Source organism: Mus pahari, chromosome 14 (assembly GCF_900095145.1).
Source record: "Mus pahari chromosome 14, PAHARI_EIJ_v1.1, whole genome shotgun sequence".
Taxonomy (NCBI): Eukaryota; Metazoa; Chordata; class Mammalia; order Rodentia; family Muridae; genus Mus; species Mus pahari.
This window is the reverse complement of record NC_034603.1, coordinates 25430730-25450545: the sequence shown is the minus strand read 5'-3', so window position 1 is coordinate 25450545 and position 19816 is coordinate 25430730. Positions and strand designations below refer to the sequence as shown.

At 44.1% G+C, this 19816-nt stretch overlaps 1 protein-coding gene across 4 annotated transcripts; it reads right to left on the bottom strand.

Moving 5' to 3' along the window:
* Window positions 1–4271: 4271 nt before the first annotated feature.
* On the bottom strand, window positions 4272–19804 carry Mfap3 (microfibril associated protein 3). 4 transcript variants are annotated; one of them, XR_003845138.1, is made up of 4 exons: window positions 19735–19804; window positions 9983–10418; window positions 5340–8733; window positions 4272–5243 (listed from the first exon to the last, which is right to left on the bottom strand). XR_003845138.1 is itself a non-coding variant. In XM_021212570.2 (3 exons), the coding sequence occupies exons 2-3, from the start codon at window positions 10254–10256 to the stop codon at window positions 7958–7960; spliced, it is 1050 nt and encodes a 349-aa protein (XP_021068229.1). In that variant the 5' UTR covers window positions 10257–10418; window positions 19735–19804; the 3' UTR covers window positions 4272–7957. The 4 variants fall into 4 exon arrangements, 3 of the variants coding, with proteins under 3 accessions (XP_021068229.1, XP_029401759.1, XP_029401760.1); XM_021212570.2 differs by having other exon boundaries at window positions 4272–8733; XM_029545899.1 differs by lacking the exon at window positions 19735–19804 and adding an exon at window positions 15356–16020 and having other exon boundaries at window positions 4272–8733.
* Window positions 19805–19816: the final 12 nt, after the last annotated feature.

Sequence of the window (19816 nt, the reverse complement as noted above, 5' to 3'; positions counted from 1 at the left end):
ATGGATTTGTGCTACTATGCTTAGCTTTGTGTGGCTTCTGGGGACTTGAATTCAGATCTTCATGGTTGCCTGATGTTTTACCCACTGACCCATTTCTCCAGGCCCCAGAACTGGATTTGTTTTCCTGCTGAGACAGCCAGCCAGGATGGAAGACTTCTGAGTTTCCTGGTCAAGTTAACAGCCTTCCTTCCCCACCATGGCTTGGCTGACCATCCCTGCTCAGCTTAAATTTCACCCTGACATGGCAACAGGGTTCTTTTCTGTCATACTTACCTTTTGCCCTTCAGTTCTTCTGTCTGTATTCTCCTGTTCTGAGCCAGTTAGCACTCAGCACACAAGCCCTTTCAGGTGGCTTATCATAAGAACATGGTACTGGGGGCTTACAGTCTCAGAGGATGAGTCTGCAACCATCATAACAGGAAGCATAGTGGCAGGCAGGCAGACAGGGACCAGACAGAAAGACTGGGCATGGCATGGCGTTTGAAACGTCAAAGCTCACCCCTAGTGGCACACCTCTTCCTACAGGGCCCCTCCTCCTAATCCTTTCCAACTAGGGACCAAGCATTCACATACTTGAGCCTTTAGGGCCATTCTCATTCAAATCACAAGCCCCAAGCGATTCTTTTAACTTTTTGAGGAACTGTTCTTCTAAGGCCAAATATCTCAGGCCTTTTTTTTTTTTTTTAAAGATTTATTTATTTATTATATGTAAGAACACTGTAGCTGTCCTCAAACACTCCAGAAGAGGGAGTCAGATCTTGTTACGGATGGTTGTGAGCCACCATGTGGTTGCTGGGATTTGAACTCCGGACCTTTGGAAGAGCAGTCGGGTGCTCTTACCCACTGAGCCATCTCACCAGCCCATCTCAGGCCTTTTTGATCAAGGCCATTTCCTTCAAGATGTCCCAGTTTTTAACCCATTGCCTCTCTATGTGACTGGTGTGTCTTCTCCCAGCTGGAAGAACAGAGGTGCCTCTGGTTTTGCTCATGGTCCTGTACCCAGTGTGTGTGCAAACACTCACTGACAAAAGTGTTAGAATCCACAACAGAGTGCTGCTCAGACCACACCACCCGCAGCTCCCCTCCCCTCTGCCTAGCCATAGAGGCTCCCTATTGAGAGCATGGTGTGAGACTCTCCAGCTAACAGATCTCCAAGTGCCTGCATTCGGGAAAGTATGCTTTGAGGCTCAGATGTACAGAGTGAGGGTGGCCACTCATGTCCCATACATTCTCTTCACTGCTTTCCCTGCCACCTGTGGGGGAGTCAGAGACCCCGGCTGTAGGCTTCTGTAGAAATCTTCCTCTTTCCTAAGGGACCCTGCCTCTTCTATGTGGGCTTGATTCCTCTTCAGGGCTCCTGCCATGTTGTCCACCTATAGCACCTAGGCCTGAAATCCCCTCAGAACTCCTGACGTGTATTGTCTGTCTGTCCATTCATAGTCTAAGCTTATCTCGGACATTCTATCTCAGGGTCCTTGAGTACTACACTTGAGATGTTCAAAAGGCAGCACCTATAGCCCTAGGTGTTTCAGGTGACAGCATAGAGGAGCCTCGGGAATGTACTGCTTGAGGCTTCCAAAAAAAGCAATGGATTTCACACAGAAACCAAGCATGCATGGAGTCAGTACTTCCAGATACTTCCCTTCTCTTAGGGACAAGCTGTTTCTCAGAAGGTGGCGTATTTCTTGGAAGGGGACCCTTAAGGGCTGATTCATTGGTACTCAGGACACTTGAGTGTTCCATCTTGAACAGCTGAGCGGGAGGCAAAGCAGAGTGCCCAACTGTCAGAAATAATTAGCAGCCAGCAGCACCATGGGTCTCCCACCATATGGGGTGACATATGTGTATTTACATATATACACTGCCTAATCGATAGTTCCAGTGAAAACATAAAAACTCAAGAACATGGCTGTGATTTAAGGGGCTTAGATGAAGTTTTATTCCTTAAAGTGTGTGTAAGCTGCAGACTTTAGAAAAACCAAAGCTAGTGGGGCGGTGGTGGCACACGCCTTTAATCCCAGCACTCGGGAGGCAGAGGCAGGCAGATTTTTGAGTTCGAGGCCAGCCTGGTCTACAGAGTGAGTTCCAGAACAGCCAGGGCTACACAGAGAAACCCTGTCTAGAAAAACCAAAAAAAAAAAAAAAAAAAAAAAAAAAAAAAAAAAAAAAAAAAAAAAGAAAAAAGAAAAACCAAAGCTAATGATAACGCTGACTATTAAGTCCTCCTCTAGAAATACATAAGCCTCCTTTTCCAGATCAGCTGTTTTTAGCATTTCCTCTGGAAACAGCCTGGAAGAGCTTGAGAATCTACTTGCATTTGTGGCTTTTGCTTGCCTGTCTCATGAGCCCACAGGCCTATGGTGAGGCACACCTCTGCAGTGGTGTCTCCAGAGAGGATTAACTGGTTGGGGTGGGGGTCAGACTCTCCCTGGATGTGGGAGGCATCATATCATGGGCTGGGGCCTGGGGTAGAACAAAGGAGGAAAAAGGAGAAAGCTAGCTTGTTACCACCAGTCACGTCTCTTACTCTGATCTGCTCAAGTGATCAAGCCCTTGCCCCATGCCTTCCCCATGATAGACTGTCCTCGCACCGAGAACCCTAACAACCCTCCCTCCCTTAGGCTGCCTTTGACAGATATTTTGTCACAGCAGCAAGACAGGTATCACACCCTAACCTAGTTATGGCAGCACGTGGGTACAACTTCGGGAAATATATTGCTTTCTTGATAAAAAAAGAACAGACTCAGCTTTGCCCTCTGACTGCCCTTCTCCTACCCTGAACTCATATCTCATGCTAGAGACAGGAGGGCTGTCCTATGAGCCAGTGATGTTGGCACCCTGCCTGTAAATCGCTGTCACTCACCATCCCTTCAATCAACACAGACTTCCTACTGACAGACTCGAACATTCATTCACCTGTCATCCAGGGTCAGGTGGGATCAAATACCAGTGTGTTAAGAGACCCTGAGAATACCCTGTAACTAATAACAGATATTTTGGAGGGCGAATATCCCATCTTGCTGGCTTTTGGCTCAGACAACTCTAGATGTATCTCCAGGAAGACCAAACACCAGGAGCCCATAGAAGTAACCCTCTCCAAAGCATTCCTGGATTGGCTTCCTTCTTCATGTCTCACTTCCCTGCATTTCTACAATCATCTCCAAAATAAACTGATTTCACAAAAATTATCTCAGGATCTCCTAGAATCCAACTGTGATATCCTGTGACTATGCGAATGAAAGCCACATGCAAGGATGGAGAAGAGTCTAGAAGTCAAGTCTTCAGTAGCTGGCCTGAGTCCTGGCATTAGCCTTAAGTTGCTTGTGCTGGAATTGAGAAACAGTTTGCTTTTGGTAGGCCACCATCCCCAGGTTACCTCAGCACACAGCCAGATACAATTCTGAGAAGTGTGATGAACTTACTTATGGCTGACATGAGTATCATTTGGACATGGCTAACAGTGCTGATGCAGCCCTTGCACTATATATCGTTCTAGGCAACTCATGTGTCCTTATGCTGCTCCAGTTAATCCTAGTGTGGATTCCTCCACCAAGTAGGCATCATCAAGCCTGGCCAGCAAATGCTGACATGTGTGGTGGAATCCCATGCTTAATTTAAATTTGCTCTTTAAAGTTAATTAACGTCAAATTCCACATACCCATCCTTGACTAAAAAGTCAATGGTGGCATTAGGATCATGTACTTCGCCAGTGAAAGTTGGTTGGCTCTTCACTCCAGAGCCTGTGGCACTCAAGGCTGTATGTTCTATTCTTGCCTTTCTTCTTTTTCAGAACACACACCACATTTCTCCCAGAGCCAATGCTCCCAGCTGCTGAAGCTCATGAACATGACACACTGGGAACACATGCCAGGCTACTGACTCTTGGGTGGCTCATGGTACCACGCACATCAGGAGAATATTGTATTGAAACAATCGTACTGCATTCAAATACATTCTTGTTTAGAATCATCAGGATCAAACTTCAGGGGCTGGAGAGATGGCTAAGCTGTTAAGAGTACTTGCTGCTTTTGTAGAGGACCTGGATTTGGGTCCCAGTCATCTACATGGTGGCTTACAACCATTCATTTCTCCAGTTCCAAAGTATCAACACTCTTTTCTGACCTCTTTGGGCACCAGCCATGCACTTGGAGCACAGACATACATGTAGGCAAACACTCATACAACATAAATCTGAAAAATGATCAAACTGGATCATATATAAGTCCTCTCTGTACCTATATATACTCCATTTGATACACATCATTCAACTCTGACTTTTTAAATGCAAATTTTATTAAAAATAATTGTTGGGATACAAGTACTATCAAACAACACTCATTCCCTTTTGTGTGACAGGTTCATACGCACCCAGAGGTTTTCACGAGGCTGAGTGTTGTCACATTCCTGCCTAGATGAGAAGACTGGCTCTGGAACGAGGATACATTATAGTTACAATGGCTGGTGTGGGGATGAGGCCAGCATTGTGCTGAGTGAGGCTCTAGACAGTATGCACGCAGCCTCCTGGGTCAGTCAGGGATCCAGCTTAGTCTGTTGTAGGGTGAAACCACATGTAGGATGTCGGAAGCATTGGCCCATGGGCTCCTGAGGTTGTGCAACTGAAGAGGAAGTGGCATGCAGATGGGGATCTGACCTTTAGCATGTGGAAGGGAGGCAAAGTAGCAGAGGGGGCTTTCTCACGATTGTCCCAGAGTCAGCAGTTCTTACCATGTTTATATCAATGTGTAGTGGACAGGAAACAGACAAGCTCACTGGGCTTGACTCAAGAAGTAAGCCTAAAAGGCAGGCATAGTGACATACACTTGTAACCTTAGTGTTTGTGAAGCAGAAGCAAGAGGACTACTCCAAGTTCAAGGCTAGTCTAGGCTACCTATTGAACAAAGGCAGATGAAGGCTGGCATGGCAGTGCAGTGCATGCATGATTCTAGTATCCAGACTGAGACTGGAGGATAACATGTTTGAAGCCAGGTTGGACAGTAAGGCAAGTCCTGCTTTTTTAAAAAAAAAATTTAAGCCATATTAGACATGGCTTTGAGGACTGGGGTTATCAAACTGTTCTAAACACAACAGGGCATCAACTTAAAGAGTGCATGTGTGGAAGGAGTATATGAAGATGCTGAAATGGCAACTTTTGGTAGATCTATTTTATGAAGCCACTATTTAATTCTGTAAGGACACTGAAGTTCATTAAATGATGATACAGAATTCACAATACGGCAACAGTCCTATTTTAGACATATTTTGCTGTTCAAAGGCATTTAAAACAAAACAAAACTAATCTATAAAATTCAGCCATACAGAAAGATAATGACACCACAGACCTATTTTAGACATATTTTGCTGTTCAAAGGCATTTAAAACAAAACAAAACTAATCTATAAAATTCAGCCATACAGAAAGATAATGACACCACAGACCTATTTTAGACATATTTTGCTGTTCAAAGGCATTTAAAACAAAACAAAACTAATCTATAAAATTCAGCCATACAGAAAGATAATGACACCAGCTGGTAACAGACTTTCAGACTGTGGTTTTAAGTTCCTAAGGTAAAAAAGGTGAGATTAAATTCATTTGGTTTGATTAGACATAGAAAATATTAACAGTTGTCCTCTTCACTTTGAAAAGTAGCGTTTATAGGTGTGCCATTCCTCCTGAGTTTGACCCTACCCCATTTTAACAGAACTTGGAAGGCTCAAAGCAGGGCAGTTGCATTGGCCACTGGTTAGGATACTACTGGATCAAGTCCAGGCTTAGTGCATGCAGGAAAATTGACCCCCACCCTCAAATAGATGCCTATTGGTTAGCTTTTTGAGACAGGATCTTGTTAGATAGCTCAGGCTGGCTTAGCACTTGCAATCCTCCTGCTTCTGCCTCCCAGGTGCTGGAAGTACAGCTGTGTCCCACCACATTGAGTGTCTGTTTTATGTTTCTGTGATGACTGACGCAGGCTATGGTGGAGTGGCCTATATAAATTCTGTAAGCTTACCCAACTGTTTTGGTATTTTCCACTTTTGCAAAGTATCATTTTCTGAAATTCTGGTCACTCAATATGTCTACCTTAAAGTTCAAGTCATTAATGTCCCTTCTAGGAACACGTGGGGGTAAACCCAGTATTTAAGGCAACAGACTTCATTATAAGAAATGACCCCAACCTTGCTTTATCAGGCAAAGGAATCCAGATCTGAGGGAAATTCAGGAGACTGACCCCATACTATGTCCAAAGAACAGTAGGAAGGGAAATCATGTTCTGTAACTTGGGATATGTTTAAGAGCCCTTATTCTCAGCCAAATATAGGAAAACAGCTTTCCTTAAAGAAACTCACATCTCTGAGCCAAGGCAAGCTTTTGGCTGAATGATTGGTAGCTTTTGTTTGGCCCTGGAGGTTTCCATGGAAACAGCCTGAGAGACAGAAAAGGCAGAATTACCATATTATCCATATGCCACTTGATAAAGCTGCACACTGATTCGTTCACATTGTCTAGAGTGGAGGTGTCCTATCTGATGAGCCTAACAAAGGCAGTCACTGAGCTCACTGGTTACAATTTGAATCTCCTGCTGTCCTCTGTTTGACACTTTACATTTCCCTCAGGACCTTCTAGCTCAAGCAAATCTCCCACAACCAGAAGCCAAATGAAGTGAAGCGTCACAATGAGCTCCACAGCCACGATGTTAAAGATCTATGGCACGCGATTCCTACAGCGGAGGGAATGATTGGGAAGACTATTTACAATCTGTCACGTCACTCTCAGCCAGCAGGAGGGGCCAGCCAGCTTCAGTGCTCACTGCATCCAGATGAGGCGGGCAGCACCATCACTTGTCATTTCCCTGCTTAGGTCTCGATTGCCCGTTTTAATGTAATAATGCACTGAGCACAATGCTCTCATCTGATTTCAGGTAGAAAGGCTACAAAAGAGCCCTCACTCAAAAGGATATATCCGAAGAACCAAAACACTACCACTGAGTCTCAACACGACAAGAAGAGGCGTGTCACCTTTAGCACCAGGTTGAAGCGGATTTTGCAGTTCTAGACCTACACAAAGCCCACCTGGGAATTTGGTTCGTCTAAAAAGAGAAAGCCTGAGACATTATTAAAAAGTATCAAAACTGATGATTTTCCAGAGAGGTGACTTGACACAGTTCTTGTTCACAAAACACCAAAAACATTTTCCCTTGGGGACATCAAGGCCAGCCTCGATGGACTTAAGGTTTCGGTAAGCTAAAAAGACAGGATGTAGTCCCAAGAAGAATACATTTCTCACGGAGTGGTTTTCTTCTTCTCCTTTTGTTTTTGAGACAGGGTTTCTCTGTGTAGCTCTGGCTGTCCTGGGTTTGCGCCTGGAACTCAGGGATCTGCCCATCTCTGTCTCCCTAGTGCTGGAATTAAAGGTGTGAGCTACCACGCCCAGTGAGAGTGACTTTCACTTTCTAGATCTGTGTAACTAAGTGGTACCTCACTTAAAACCTGCACCAGCACACGTTCACTCCCCAGGGCAGAGAGCATCTCCACGTCTGGCATTGGTGTAGACAATTAGAGTGCAGAATAAAGTCTCAAAGGATGGACCAAAGGTCTAGTGAAAGGCTGACTTAGAGGTGTAGTAGGTAAGAAGTTTTGGTTGAAGTCTCAACTCAACGAGAACAAATCACTGATTCCACTGATGGGGAAACTCAGGCTTCAATGTGTCACACATGAGCCATAGAAAAACTGTGACCAGAAGTCTTACTCAGGCCCAGGCACCTTTCAATTTTAACATACATCACTCTAGCAACCTTAATGAAAATGACCAAATATCAGAAAAATGCTGCCCTTTCACAATGACTTTGGCAATTCACGCTGTGGTGTGTTTAAGGTTAAAGGGAAGACCCTGGTCATTTCACAATAATGTTATGTTCTCATAGCCAGGCTCTTTTCTTGAGCTCTGGGCAAGCTGTCAGTTGTCATATGCTCACTCTGTGGTGAATGCTGCTCTCAGCAGGTGCAGGGTCACTGGGTGGGCTGAAATGACTACTGTCTTGAGAATCTGTCCCAATGCTTTTGGTCTCTGACTGAAGGTGGACAGACACCTGCACTGCTATCTCCTGTCCTTGCTCACTTAGAGAACCATCATCTGAATCTCCACCAGGAGAGTTACTTCGGCCTAGCTCTGGGTTAATCACATAGATGCCACTTTGAACATCCAAAGCAGGTCTCTCTTTAATTCTCTCTCCCATGTCATCAGGGTCATCCACTCGAACAGCCTCAAACATTTCCTCAACAAAGGCCCGGCAGTTCAGAATAAGGGGCGGGAGAGGGACACTTCTGGCCAGTTCCTCAATATATCGGGCAAACTCCATGGTCTTAAACTGTGTGACCTTGGCAAGCTCGAGGGTTTTGGCTGAGGTGATGATGGGGATACGCTTTGCAATCTCAAAGGCCTTCTGGAGTTTCTCAGCCCCCTCAGTCCTGAAGAACTCATTGATGGCCTTCTCAGTCTTGCGGAGATGGGTGCTCATCAGGCACAGCCGAGTGACATTCAGGATGAGTGTGATTGTGAAGGCGATCAGGCAGACAACCATATAGTAGACACTCATGTCTCCAGAGGTGAAGATCACACGGAGGGTGATGGAGTAGGAGGCACGTGTTGGAGAAGTGATGATACATGTATAGAGCCCACGGTCATCAAAGGCTACGCTGGTGATATTTAGGAAGTTATCAGAAACCAACCATTTTCCACCTAATAAATCCAACAGAAACGAAGAAAAAAATTACAGAAAAGACCTTATTTGCCTTTTCATAAAATTACTGTAGCTTGTCTGTTAGGTCCTACTGTTTAACTCATGTTAAAAAAAGAGAAAGGAAGAAGGAAGGGAAGGAAAGAAGGCAGGCAGGCAGACTGTGACGTCTGACTAAGATTCTATAAGCATAAAACAAGCAATGGAAATTGATCTTCTGACTATCCTAAAGCCAGCACTGCTTTCTCACTGCCACACACCAAGTCTGTCAGGGAGACAGGTACGTCCACACAGACCCAAAAGACCAATCTTTCAAAGACATGGTCATCCATGTGAGTCTACACCATTTTGCTACCTATACATTTTTATACATGAAAAGAACATGTCTCAGAAGTATAAAGACATATTTGTGGGGTGATGGGTTATACACTTTGACTGAAATGTTGCTTACTTTTTATCATGAGCTCATACGACAAGGTACAAAAGTTCTGTTTTTAAATGCATCCAGGATGGGGCAGAGCTAGTTCAGTGGGTACAGGAACGCCTCACCAAGCCCGGTAACCTGCAGCTACTGAGCCGAGCAGCAGCATGCTTTGGGTGCTCTCTGCTTCTTGATTACAGATGTAATATGACCAAGCTGTTCTCAACGACTGCCACTGCTTTCCTGAAATGACAGACTGTGAGCTAAAACCCTTTCTTCCTAAGCTCCTTTGTCAGGGTATTTTATTACAGCAACTGGCAAAGAGACTAAGAGCTTTTTGTGTGTGATGTTGGAGATCTAACCCGTATTTCCCAGGAGAGGACTTACCACTGAGACATACTCCACTAGTTAGTGTATGGGTGTGAGAAGGGAAGAGCACTTGTCTCTTCTGCTTTAACTTAAAATGAAGAGTGAATCCCCTCTATGTTTTAATAGGTAATACTGTCTATCTGGATAACAGTATTTCTTGAAGGTTTGGCTTTTCTTTGATACCTATCCTTTTATAAAACAAAATATTTATAATTATTATTATATTATTTTGTTCTTTTCGATATGTACAATGCTTTAGAACTTAACCCCCTATCCACTACCCCCTTGCTGGGGATCACACCCAGGGCCTTGTGCATTCTAGAAAAGTGCTCAACCACTGCTGTATCCCTAACCCCTTTGGAGCTAGTCTCCTTGACATCTTGTCTTGGAGAATTCTTCTCAGTCTGTCAGAACCCCCAAGAGCAGGGTTGTCACCTGCCGATCACACCTTACAGGATTACCTCTGCTGTGCAGCTGCTGTCCTTTTGAGTTGTACCAGTGGACTTCTCCATACTGATCCACCGTGAGAAGACACTCCAGTGAAACATTTGTTCCCTCTTTGACTATAATGACATCATCACCTGAGTGGGAACCTGCCGAGAGTTCAAAGCTTGGGAGAAATGATGCATTGTAAGAACTCTGATTCGCTCCCAGTGGAGCCACATCTTCCAAACCCAGAGCAGCTGGCACAAGAGTGACCACCAGTAAGATGGACAGGCGGTGATGCAGCTTCATGGGAAAATCAAAGGCAGTCCTGTTTAGACTTGGAAAACTCAAACGTGGCTATGCTGAGGAGGATCGCAGTGAATGACTTGTTGCTGGGAGAAAAGTTTTCCAAAGAAGTGGTCCAAGGTGTTCTGAGGCTTTCAAAATTAAAAGATGAATGTGGAGGCCAGCCTAAAAGAAAGCCACATAGTGTTTACCCAACCGAGACTCATAATGGGATAAAACTGCATGCCCCAGAAACGAATAGACATAAACCAATTAAAAATATTGCCACATCAGCAGTCTTAGATTGTAGCCAAACCTTGCTGTCAGCACCTCCACTGTGGCAAGCAGCTTTCCCTGGGCTTCCACCTTCTCATCTGCCCACTGAGGAGAAGGATGAGAAACTCTTTAAGGATGCTTCTGGTTTGGAACACAAGTGATTCCATTCCACTTAGAAAATTCTATGCAACAGGGAGTCAATGAGAGCTGGAATATAGTTTAATCTTTCATTTCAACCTGCACCACTACCATATGCTAGATCAGTATGTAAAGCAACTGATATGTCTTCCTCATTACCACAGAGATCAAAATCTGTATAATTCAACTACATATGCAGATCAAATAAATAATTCAGGGACATCTGAGGTAAAATCTGGCCTTGTTAGGAAAAAAAATATACTATGTGACCTACATAAGAGATACTGACTTCTGAGGCTATACAATCTCCCTCTCAGAATGCTATGCAAAAAACCCAAAACAACTCCCATGGCCCCAAATCCATAGCATCTTCTTTATAATTAAGAGACAAAAGAGTATATTAATAGTTTGTACAGAAATCTATTTCTAGATTGAAGTCTAACAAAATTGACATCTTAAGTGTGCAGTTGGTAGAAGCACAAATACACAATTACAAGGAATGACTATTAGATTTGGAAGAATAAAAAGCAAAATGAAAGTCTGTCTGAGTTCAGGTGTTTAGGATTTTCTTCTTGCTAATTTGATTCTCCACTTTAAACCACCAATTCACAAGAAGAATGTCAATCCATATTTCTATAAATATGTGTTGAGAAGCTCTGTTTTATTTCTTCTCAAAGTTCAAGGAAATAAGCTTTGAGAATGACATCTCCTTTTATACTCACAGGAAGGCTCCATATAAAACAATGGGTCATTGCATTTTGCCATTAAACTTTCAAAGTCTGAATTACAAGTTTTAAAATGTCATTTAATTTTCATTAAGCTCTTAAAGGATTGGATGAATAATGACAATAAAAGATCCCAATCTTTACAATTTGAGGATAGACTATTTAGAACAAAAGAAAAACTTCAGACTTTGGCTCTACAGAATATATTAAACATGTGTTTACTCTCATTTCCTCATAAAAACCTACTAAGATGACACTGAAGGAAACAGCCTTGGGCATTTAATAAACAATTTAGCTTACTTTATAAACTTCACAGTGATGACTTGTTAGGATTATGCCAGAAGTTAATGGGAACCAACAGGTACCAACAATGAAACACTCATGAGGTCCAGAAGCCAGGCTCTGTGCTAGAATAAGCTTCAAGTTCTTGGTGACTGAGGATGAGCAATATCTGATAGACTTCCTCCTAGACTAGCAGTTCTCATGATGAGAATCCAAGCTTTCCCTGGGACTTTGACGGGGAGTTCCCCAGGTTCATCTGAATCAAACTGTGAAACATCATTCATTCTCACTGCCATGCTCTTACTGTCCGCTATGGCAAAAACCTTTACATTTACTCATTTTCTTTTCGTATTTTTATTTTAAAAGAGACTTGTACACCACTTCTGTGGGTAAAATCACCTGTATGGCCAAGTATAAAAATGACGCGCTTCAGTTACTGTCACCTGTCAAGTTCAGGGCTGTATCCCCACTATCTCTGTAGCCTTGTGGTGTGAGGCCTGCGGAGTCAGCAGTCCTTGTTAGGCCAGGCATTGCCCAGTGTTGTGTGTCAGAGGAAGGTCTGCTCCCATGCTGTTTTTCTCTCGATGCCTTGATCCTGCAGTCCATTTCACAAGTGAGCCATGTTGCTTGAACTACTCTATTCTTTGACCGCTTCAATTCTTGTTACTGGACAAGTATCTCTCTTATTTATCCCAGTCATTACAATCCCGAGTTCATCTCTGATTTCATGTCAGAACCAAGAATCCACCCCAGTTTCTCTCCCTCCAGAATCAGGATCCAGCATTCTTTGCCCCGAGTTTGGCTGAGATATACCCACCACAACAGCTGTGGCTCTTTCCTGAACCTCTTGACCAGTGAGCCCCTGCTCATTGCTTGTGTCTTGGCCTCCAACTTGAGCAGTTCCATTCTTGACCTGCGTATCCCTTGGATCTACTGCACTGTTTACTTTCTTGGAGAGGCTTTCTACAGTGTGCACTGCTCTACATTTTGAGTCTTCCTGCATTTCTGCCTTGGGTAGCATCAATGTATATCCTTTGACAGGTTGGCACCTCCTATATGCTCATTAGAAACCTGAATAGATGAAAATGTGACTCTCTACACCGAAACTCTGCTGGTAAAGGTAGATAGGAAGGAGGTGTCAGGATAGGAGGTAAAGCAGAATTGGTACAGACTAGAGCCGTGGAGAGCTACTTGATATGAATTTTGTTTTCTTTATAAACATGGTGGGTGTCCATCTCAGAGCCTGAAGCAGGTGGCAGTACTTCTGGAGTAACACTGGTTAGCGTTTTTATTCTCAAGTGTACAAGTACTCTTCAAATAGACTTGTAACCCTCTCATTACCAGGTATTAAAGGGAAAAGGTTGAAGCCTCCCTCCCATCACCAAAATTCAGGAATTCAAACTCATCTAAGCATTATCATTGTCTAGAGAGCTTTTAAAAATATAGATCTAGGGGCTGGAGAGATGGCACAGTGGTTAAGAGCACTGACTGCTGTTCTAGAGGTTCTGAGTTCAGTTCCCAGCAACCACATGGTGGCTCACAACCATCTGTAATGGGATATAATGCCTTCTTCTGGTGTGTCTGAAGACGGCGACAGTATACTCACATATATAAAATAAATAAATCTTAAAAAAAAAAAAAAAAGCCAAACAGGGGGCTTAGGTTAGCATCCTGGGTAATTCTGAGGCAAGGGTCCTTGAGCTGACATTTGGCAGCACCAACATAGTTCCTCTTCTCTCTGACATCCTGCTAATGGTGCTCTAGACTGCTGGAACACTTTCTACTACAGAGCTGGCCTGTCACACTCCATTCTGGCCCGGCTTCCCCTGCACGGGTGCAGCTGAGCGCCTGCAATCTGATAAAGCCATGGTGGCAGAGGCTCAGAGTGCAGACTCGGCTGAGCCTGCTTCCTACAAGGACATTCAAGCAGAGGCTCAGGGTGCAGACTCGGCTGAGCCTGCTTCCTACAAGGACATTCAAGCAGAGGCTCAGAGTGCAGACTCGGCTGAGCCTGCTTCCTAGAAGGACATTCAAGCAGAGGCTCAGAGTGCAGACTCGGCTGAGCCTGCTTCCTAGAAGGACATTCAAGCCAGGACTTAAAATCTGTGCCTTGTCCCCCTTATCTTTAAAGCAGGACAAACAACAGTACCTATTCTTATAGGACAGTGACATGTAGAGATAATCCACTCACTACATGCACTTTATTTATTTATTTATTTATTTAGGTTTTTCTGTATAGCCCTGGCTGCCCTGGTACTCACTCTGTAGACCAGGCTGGCCTCGAACTCAGAAATCCGCCTGCCTCTGCCTCCCAAGTGCTGTGCACTCTAGTTATTATTGCTGATGGTTCTGTAAGAATAGTTCTTACTCGTACACCATTTGACAGTTATACCACTAAGCACTTTTACTCAGAATACCATAACCTATGTAATATTCTGGGGTGGGGAGGCACCACTGCAATTTCAATTTTTAATTCAAAACATCACTTTTCTTAGACTAAATACAAATCATTATTTTTCAGTAACATCAATCAAAATGTCACATCACCTGTGCCCTGCATTTGTGGCAGGCAAGCTTCCTTATAACCCACTTAGCCCTTTTCAAGCCCTGCCTCTGCTTGGGTTAATCTCCCAGTTAAGTAAGCTAACTGAAGCCTTTGTTTTAGAATGGGTTTAGAATGGAGATGGGGTCATTTGAGAAGAGTGAGCATCCAGGGTACTGAGACAGTTTGGTTCAGCCTAGCTGCAACGGAAAGCTGAGAGACAGGACGAGAGGGACAGAGAGGAGAGAGAGCCCTGAGAAGATGGAAGAAGTGGTGGAGAAAGAGGCTCGTACATGCTGCTTTGGCTCTTACAGAACTCACTTTTTTGGTACCAGTGACTTTTTTTCCTTAAAGAAATAAACATCTTTACTTGTTTGTATGTTAGTTTGTTTTTTTTCAAGACAGGATTTCTTTGTGTAGCTCTGGCTGTGCTGGAACTCACTCTGTAGACCAGGCTGGCCTTGAACTCAGATATCCACCTGCCTCTGTTTCCCAAGTGCTGGAATTAAAGGCATAGGCCACCACCATCTGGCTCTTTATTTGGTTTTATTCACAATTAAAACTACAAATCATTAAAGCTTATCTTGCAAACAAGGAAGCAAATGGGGAAAATGGTCAGGGGGAGAAAGACGATTAAGAAGCCTTGTAAGACTAGATAACCATAGCTGCACTCACCAGGGGACCCTTGTTATAGCCTGCATATCCAAATACTTACATTAGAGTTTATAACAGTGGCAAAATTACAGTTTGAAGTAGCAACAAAAATAGTTTTATGGTGGTAGAATGGGTCACCACAAAATGCAGAACTGTATTAAAGGGACCAAACATTAGGAAGGTTCAGAAGCACTGCACTATGGGATGTTCTGAGCAAAGTACCCTATGACCCACAACTAGTCTTTGTTCTATATTAACACAGTCACTTGTTCACTAGTGGTTCACAAACACCTTCACAACAGGGTCTAGAGAAACACCACAGTCACCCCAAAGCTGATCCCATGTCAAAGAGAGCAGAGCAGCCTGACGTGACTTCATGACAGGAGACTATCAGCTCTGAATATCAACAGCCTTGAGTGTCCACTCAGCACCAGCCACTTTAGACCCATCACAGGCATATGACCACAAAGGCCTTCTGGTATCAGCCATGAAGAAGCAGAACCCACCTGCAGGTAAGAGACGTTGAGTGGTTGGAGACAACAGTGACGAAAGTCCGAGGTGACAGCAGGAGAGTGAGGATTCAGATCCCTCATATGAAACCTTAAGTTAGTGTTAGTAGTCTCTGCTACCTGCAACCTAGACTTAATGATACCATTCTCTTTCCCAAAGCAGTGATGATGGAGGTCAGCGACTGGCACTGCTCAACTCAAAGTCTGACTTGACATCATCAGTTAAACCTGGAACCTATCCCACGGAAGGGGAAGCAGCCAGTGTTGCCGCTGCTGCTCAGGTGAGTCAGACCGTCCCCCACGCTCAGAAATTTACAAACTAGTTTAGAAGCTGGGGGCAGAAACAGCTAAGCACGTACTCACAAGATGCAGGAGCAGTGCTGGAGGGAGGTGCAGCTGTGCTGCGAATTCTAGAAAACGGGGATTCATGAATGCTAGGAGTGTGACCCACTTTTAAATTTGGCATTTCCAATACCATGCCTGTTATTGTCAGTGTAGCGGCTGACTTGTTAGGATCCTGAATAAGCAGAAAAGTAGATGATTTTACCCCAGAAAACCACTCTGAATACCGACTATTATTTTAAAAGTCAGGAAGAGAAGAGCCTTTGCTGTCATCCCTAGCAGACTGCTTGGCTGCTGCTCCTGCCAACTTGGAGTGAAGAAATATTTCCATTTGGCTCCAATTCTCAACAGAAGCAAATAAGGAAGCAATATGGCTGCCTTCCGTTCCCGTGGCACAGCATTTAGTTGGCTGTGGAAACTGCCGTTTGCAGAAATCATTCTGGTTAAAGTCAAGGGGGAGGACACTGGCGCGCAGATGGCAATGTTTTTCACTCCAATTACAGCAGGATACTAATGTCTTATTCCCAACATTAACTGCTCCTTGTTGTATTTACAGTGCCTCCGCTCTGCTCTGCCTTTAGTCACACTTGCAAACTGGAGGTTCCCATACAAACTGCCACACAGTCGACAAAGTGGCATTCCGAGGTGGCAAGGAAGAAAGTAAATGGAGAACAGCTTGCGTGTCCCCACCATCCACTGCAAAGAGCAAACACAAGTTGTGCGGCTTGCCGCTAGTGTTGCCATGGGGATCTGTGATATGGCAAAGTTAGTTCTAGGGCCAAAGAGACGGTCCAGGGGGTAAAGACACCTGCTGAACAAGCCTGGAGACCCGAGTTCCATCGTGGGACCCACATAAAGGTAACAGGGGAGAATTCAAGAAAACGGGGATTCATGAATGTTAGGAGTGTGACCCCCTTTTAAATTTGGCACTTCCAATACCACGCCTGTCCTCTGACCTCCACACATGCACCATGGCACACATGCTGTCTGTTCCCATACGCGCACACACACACACACACACACACTGAATGTATATATTTAAAGTTACTATTATTCAAACAGAGGTCATCATTTTGAAGGCCATATACTTATAAGTTTCTAGTCTATATTTCCAGTCATTTCCTGAAGCCTACCACTCTACCCCCATACATAGGGACAATTTCAGCTCAAATGTCAACATATTTTCTGGCACAACAAAAAACATTTTCTGTATCCATCAATGGTAGTTTGAACAGGTTTGGCTCCCACAGATTCATATGTTTGAGTACTTTGCCTATAGGGAATGGATCTATTAAGAGGTGTGGCCTTGTTGGAGGAAGTGTGTCACTGTAGGGGTGGGCTTTGAGGGCTCCTATGCTCAAGCTCCACCCAGTGTGGAATTCCAGTCTCCTGTTTAGCTGTAGAACTCTTAGCTCCTCCAACACCAAGTCTGCCTGCATGGTGCCACACTTCTCGACATAATGACTGAATTTCTGAAACTAAGGTAGACCCAATTAAATGTTGTCCTTTATAAAAGTTGCTTTGGTTATGGTGTCTCTTCCCAGAAATAAAACCCTAAGAAACCATCCTTTTTAGAGCTTTGTCTAAATGCCAGTATCATTCTGACTTGTATCCTTTTTTGGCACAGCAGTGACAAGAGGTGGATGGCAGGATGTCTGAGAAACAGGCTTAGATTCCGGACCTTCCCACCTCATTTTCTTTCCTCTGTAGTCTGAAACTAAGGAAGACGCCACTGTATCTTTAACTCAGTAGATATAGCCCCTCATGGTAACCCCAGACCTACTTGTCCAATATATACACAGCTTAGACGGGATCCACAAAAGCCTTCCAGTTTTGTAATGCCAAAATTATAGGAATATGTAATTTAGTGGTCAGAAGAATGGGCTCTGGAGTTATAAGTTCCTGGTCCTTGTTCTGAGTGAAGCCCAGGCTGGAAAAGCCTTTGTTTTCACATCTACTGAATGAAGTTAGTAACGGTAACAGTTTTGGAATGTCTGGAAGCATGGATGAAGGTACATTATAAATACATGCTATTGTCGTTATTACACTTTTTAGATACTTTCCAGTTAGGTCCTACTGTATCTGCCTAGATCACAGTCCTTTTACCCCATCTGGGTACTACACTTATTTAAATCCAATCTAACTGCTTGTGATATATCCGAATACTGTCTTTTAAAGAAAAACAAAATCGATCAGGAGACTTCTCACTATTTAGGAGATAAGCTTAAAACTTCACATAGCAGTTGCAACTGTCTAGGAGTTCAATATGTAGGAACAGTCATGCGTGCACAAACTGCCTGACATAGTTTATAACTTGGTATGGTCTTTAGTTGCCCCTCTATCATTTGCTCTGATATGCTCTAGGACTCTTAGTTTCCGTATCTGGAGGCTGATTCCACCATCATTCCCTTCTTTGCCTAAAATCATACAATGTTTCCAGTCCCCACACAAAGCTTCAGTTATGAGTGTCTTACTCTCTACTGTCTCTAAACAGTCTTCAACTTAACATCCTGGTTCTAGTTGTTCTTTTGCTTATCATTTCCTTTCCCCAGCAACATCTTCCCATGAGAAATTAGAGAAATGTCAGTGATCATTTAATGACTTACTTTTTTTTTTTTTTTTTTGGTTTTTCGAGACAGGGTTTCTCTGTATAGCCCTGGCTGTCCTGGAACTCACTCTGTAGACCAGGCTGGCCTCGAACTCAGAAATCCGCCTGCCTCTGCCTCCCAAGTGCTGGGATTAAAGGCGTGCACCACCACGCCCGGCTATGACTTACCATTTTAAAGCTTTTTTTTTGAGAGTAGTTTTGATTTCTTAAGTGGAATGTACTGGCAGTAGTAATCTATTAAACAAAACTCTTCAAAATTCTTGGTGAGTTTAAGTGTAATGGACTCTAAGACCAAAATTTTTCATAATTGTTGCTATAATATTAATGGCAATATGTAAAAGACAGTTACTAGTGGGCCAAGATACACTCCTATACATTTTTCCTTTACAAAAGAAAACCAGAAGAAATCTATTTTCTGGTTTATTTGTTGGACCATTTTTGTTTGAGACTGGATGAGGTTACTTAGCTCTGGCTGGCCTAGAGTTCACGATGTTGCCAAGGCTAGCCTTGAACCTGCAATTCTAGTTCAAAGGAACAGGCATTTAGTAAGGTCGTAGATAATATCAGCATTCCAAAATTTAAAGAATTAACATTGAAAGTGAAGAAAAATATTTGAAGAGTTTTAGGAAGTGGCAGTTACGTCTGAACACTGATGTAAGGGACTGCATGGAAGAGGGGAATCTGTTCCTTTTTTTTTTTTTTTTTTTTTTTGTGCTCGGGATCGAACTGAGGACCTTGCACATGACAGGCAAACGCACTACCACTTAGCTATAAACCAGCACAACAGCGAGACACTCGAAAGCAAGTCTTTAGGGTTTCAGGTGCCCCCCCCCGCCCCATTTTAACACAATTTTGCTTAATGTCTTCTTGGTTAAACTGCCCAGGGGACAAAAGGAAGCGATGCACTGCACATCTGAGCGACCCTAAAATTTCAGATCTAAAGCATGCCACTCTCTTGCTTAGAAACCTTTAATTACTTCGCACCGAGTTCCAGATTTAAAGTCCAACGCCTGGTCACCGACCTGACAAAGACTCAGCGACGAGGTCTCTATTCTCTTCCCTCTCTCCCCGGGTCGTCTCCCTTGGCTATTTATTCAAAACCTCCACTCCTCCTCCCACCAGGCAGGCTTCCTCCTTCTCACTTCCTCACTCAGTTCCGTTCCATCACCGCATTTAAACTTGGACGGGAGCACTTAACGACCCTCTCCGATTCCGTTGTTTTGATGGTGGTGGTCTCCCTTCCCCACCACCTTTGCAGTGAGCTGAGAGCAGGGCCGGCCCTGGCTTCCCAGTTGTGTCCCGGGTCGTCGCTGGCCCTCGAGTATTCTGTAAATACCTCATGGCGGACCCCCGACCCCCCACACCCAGCCTTCACGGAGGCCGGACATCCTGGCATCCTCCGGGTCCAGCTTCAAGCATCCTTTACCTCTCTGGAAGCCACCGGAGCAGAGGATTCACTCGCCTCCCTGCAGTCAGCGCCTTCCGCCCCAGCCGACGCTTGCCCCGGA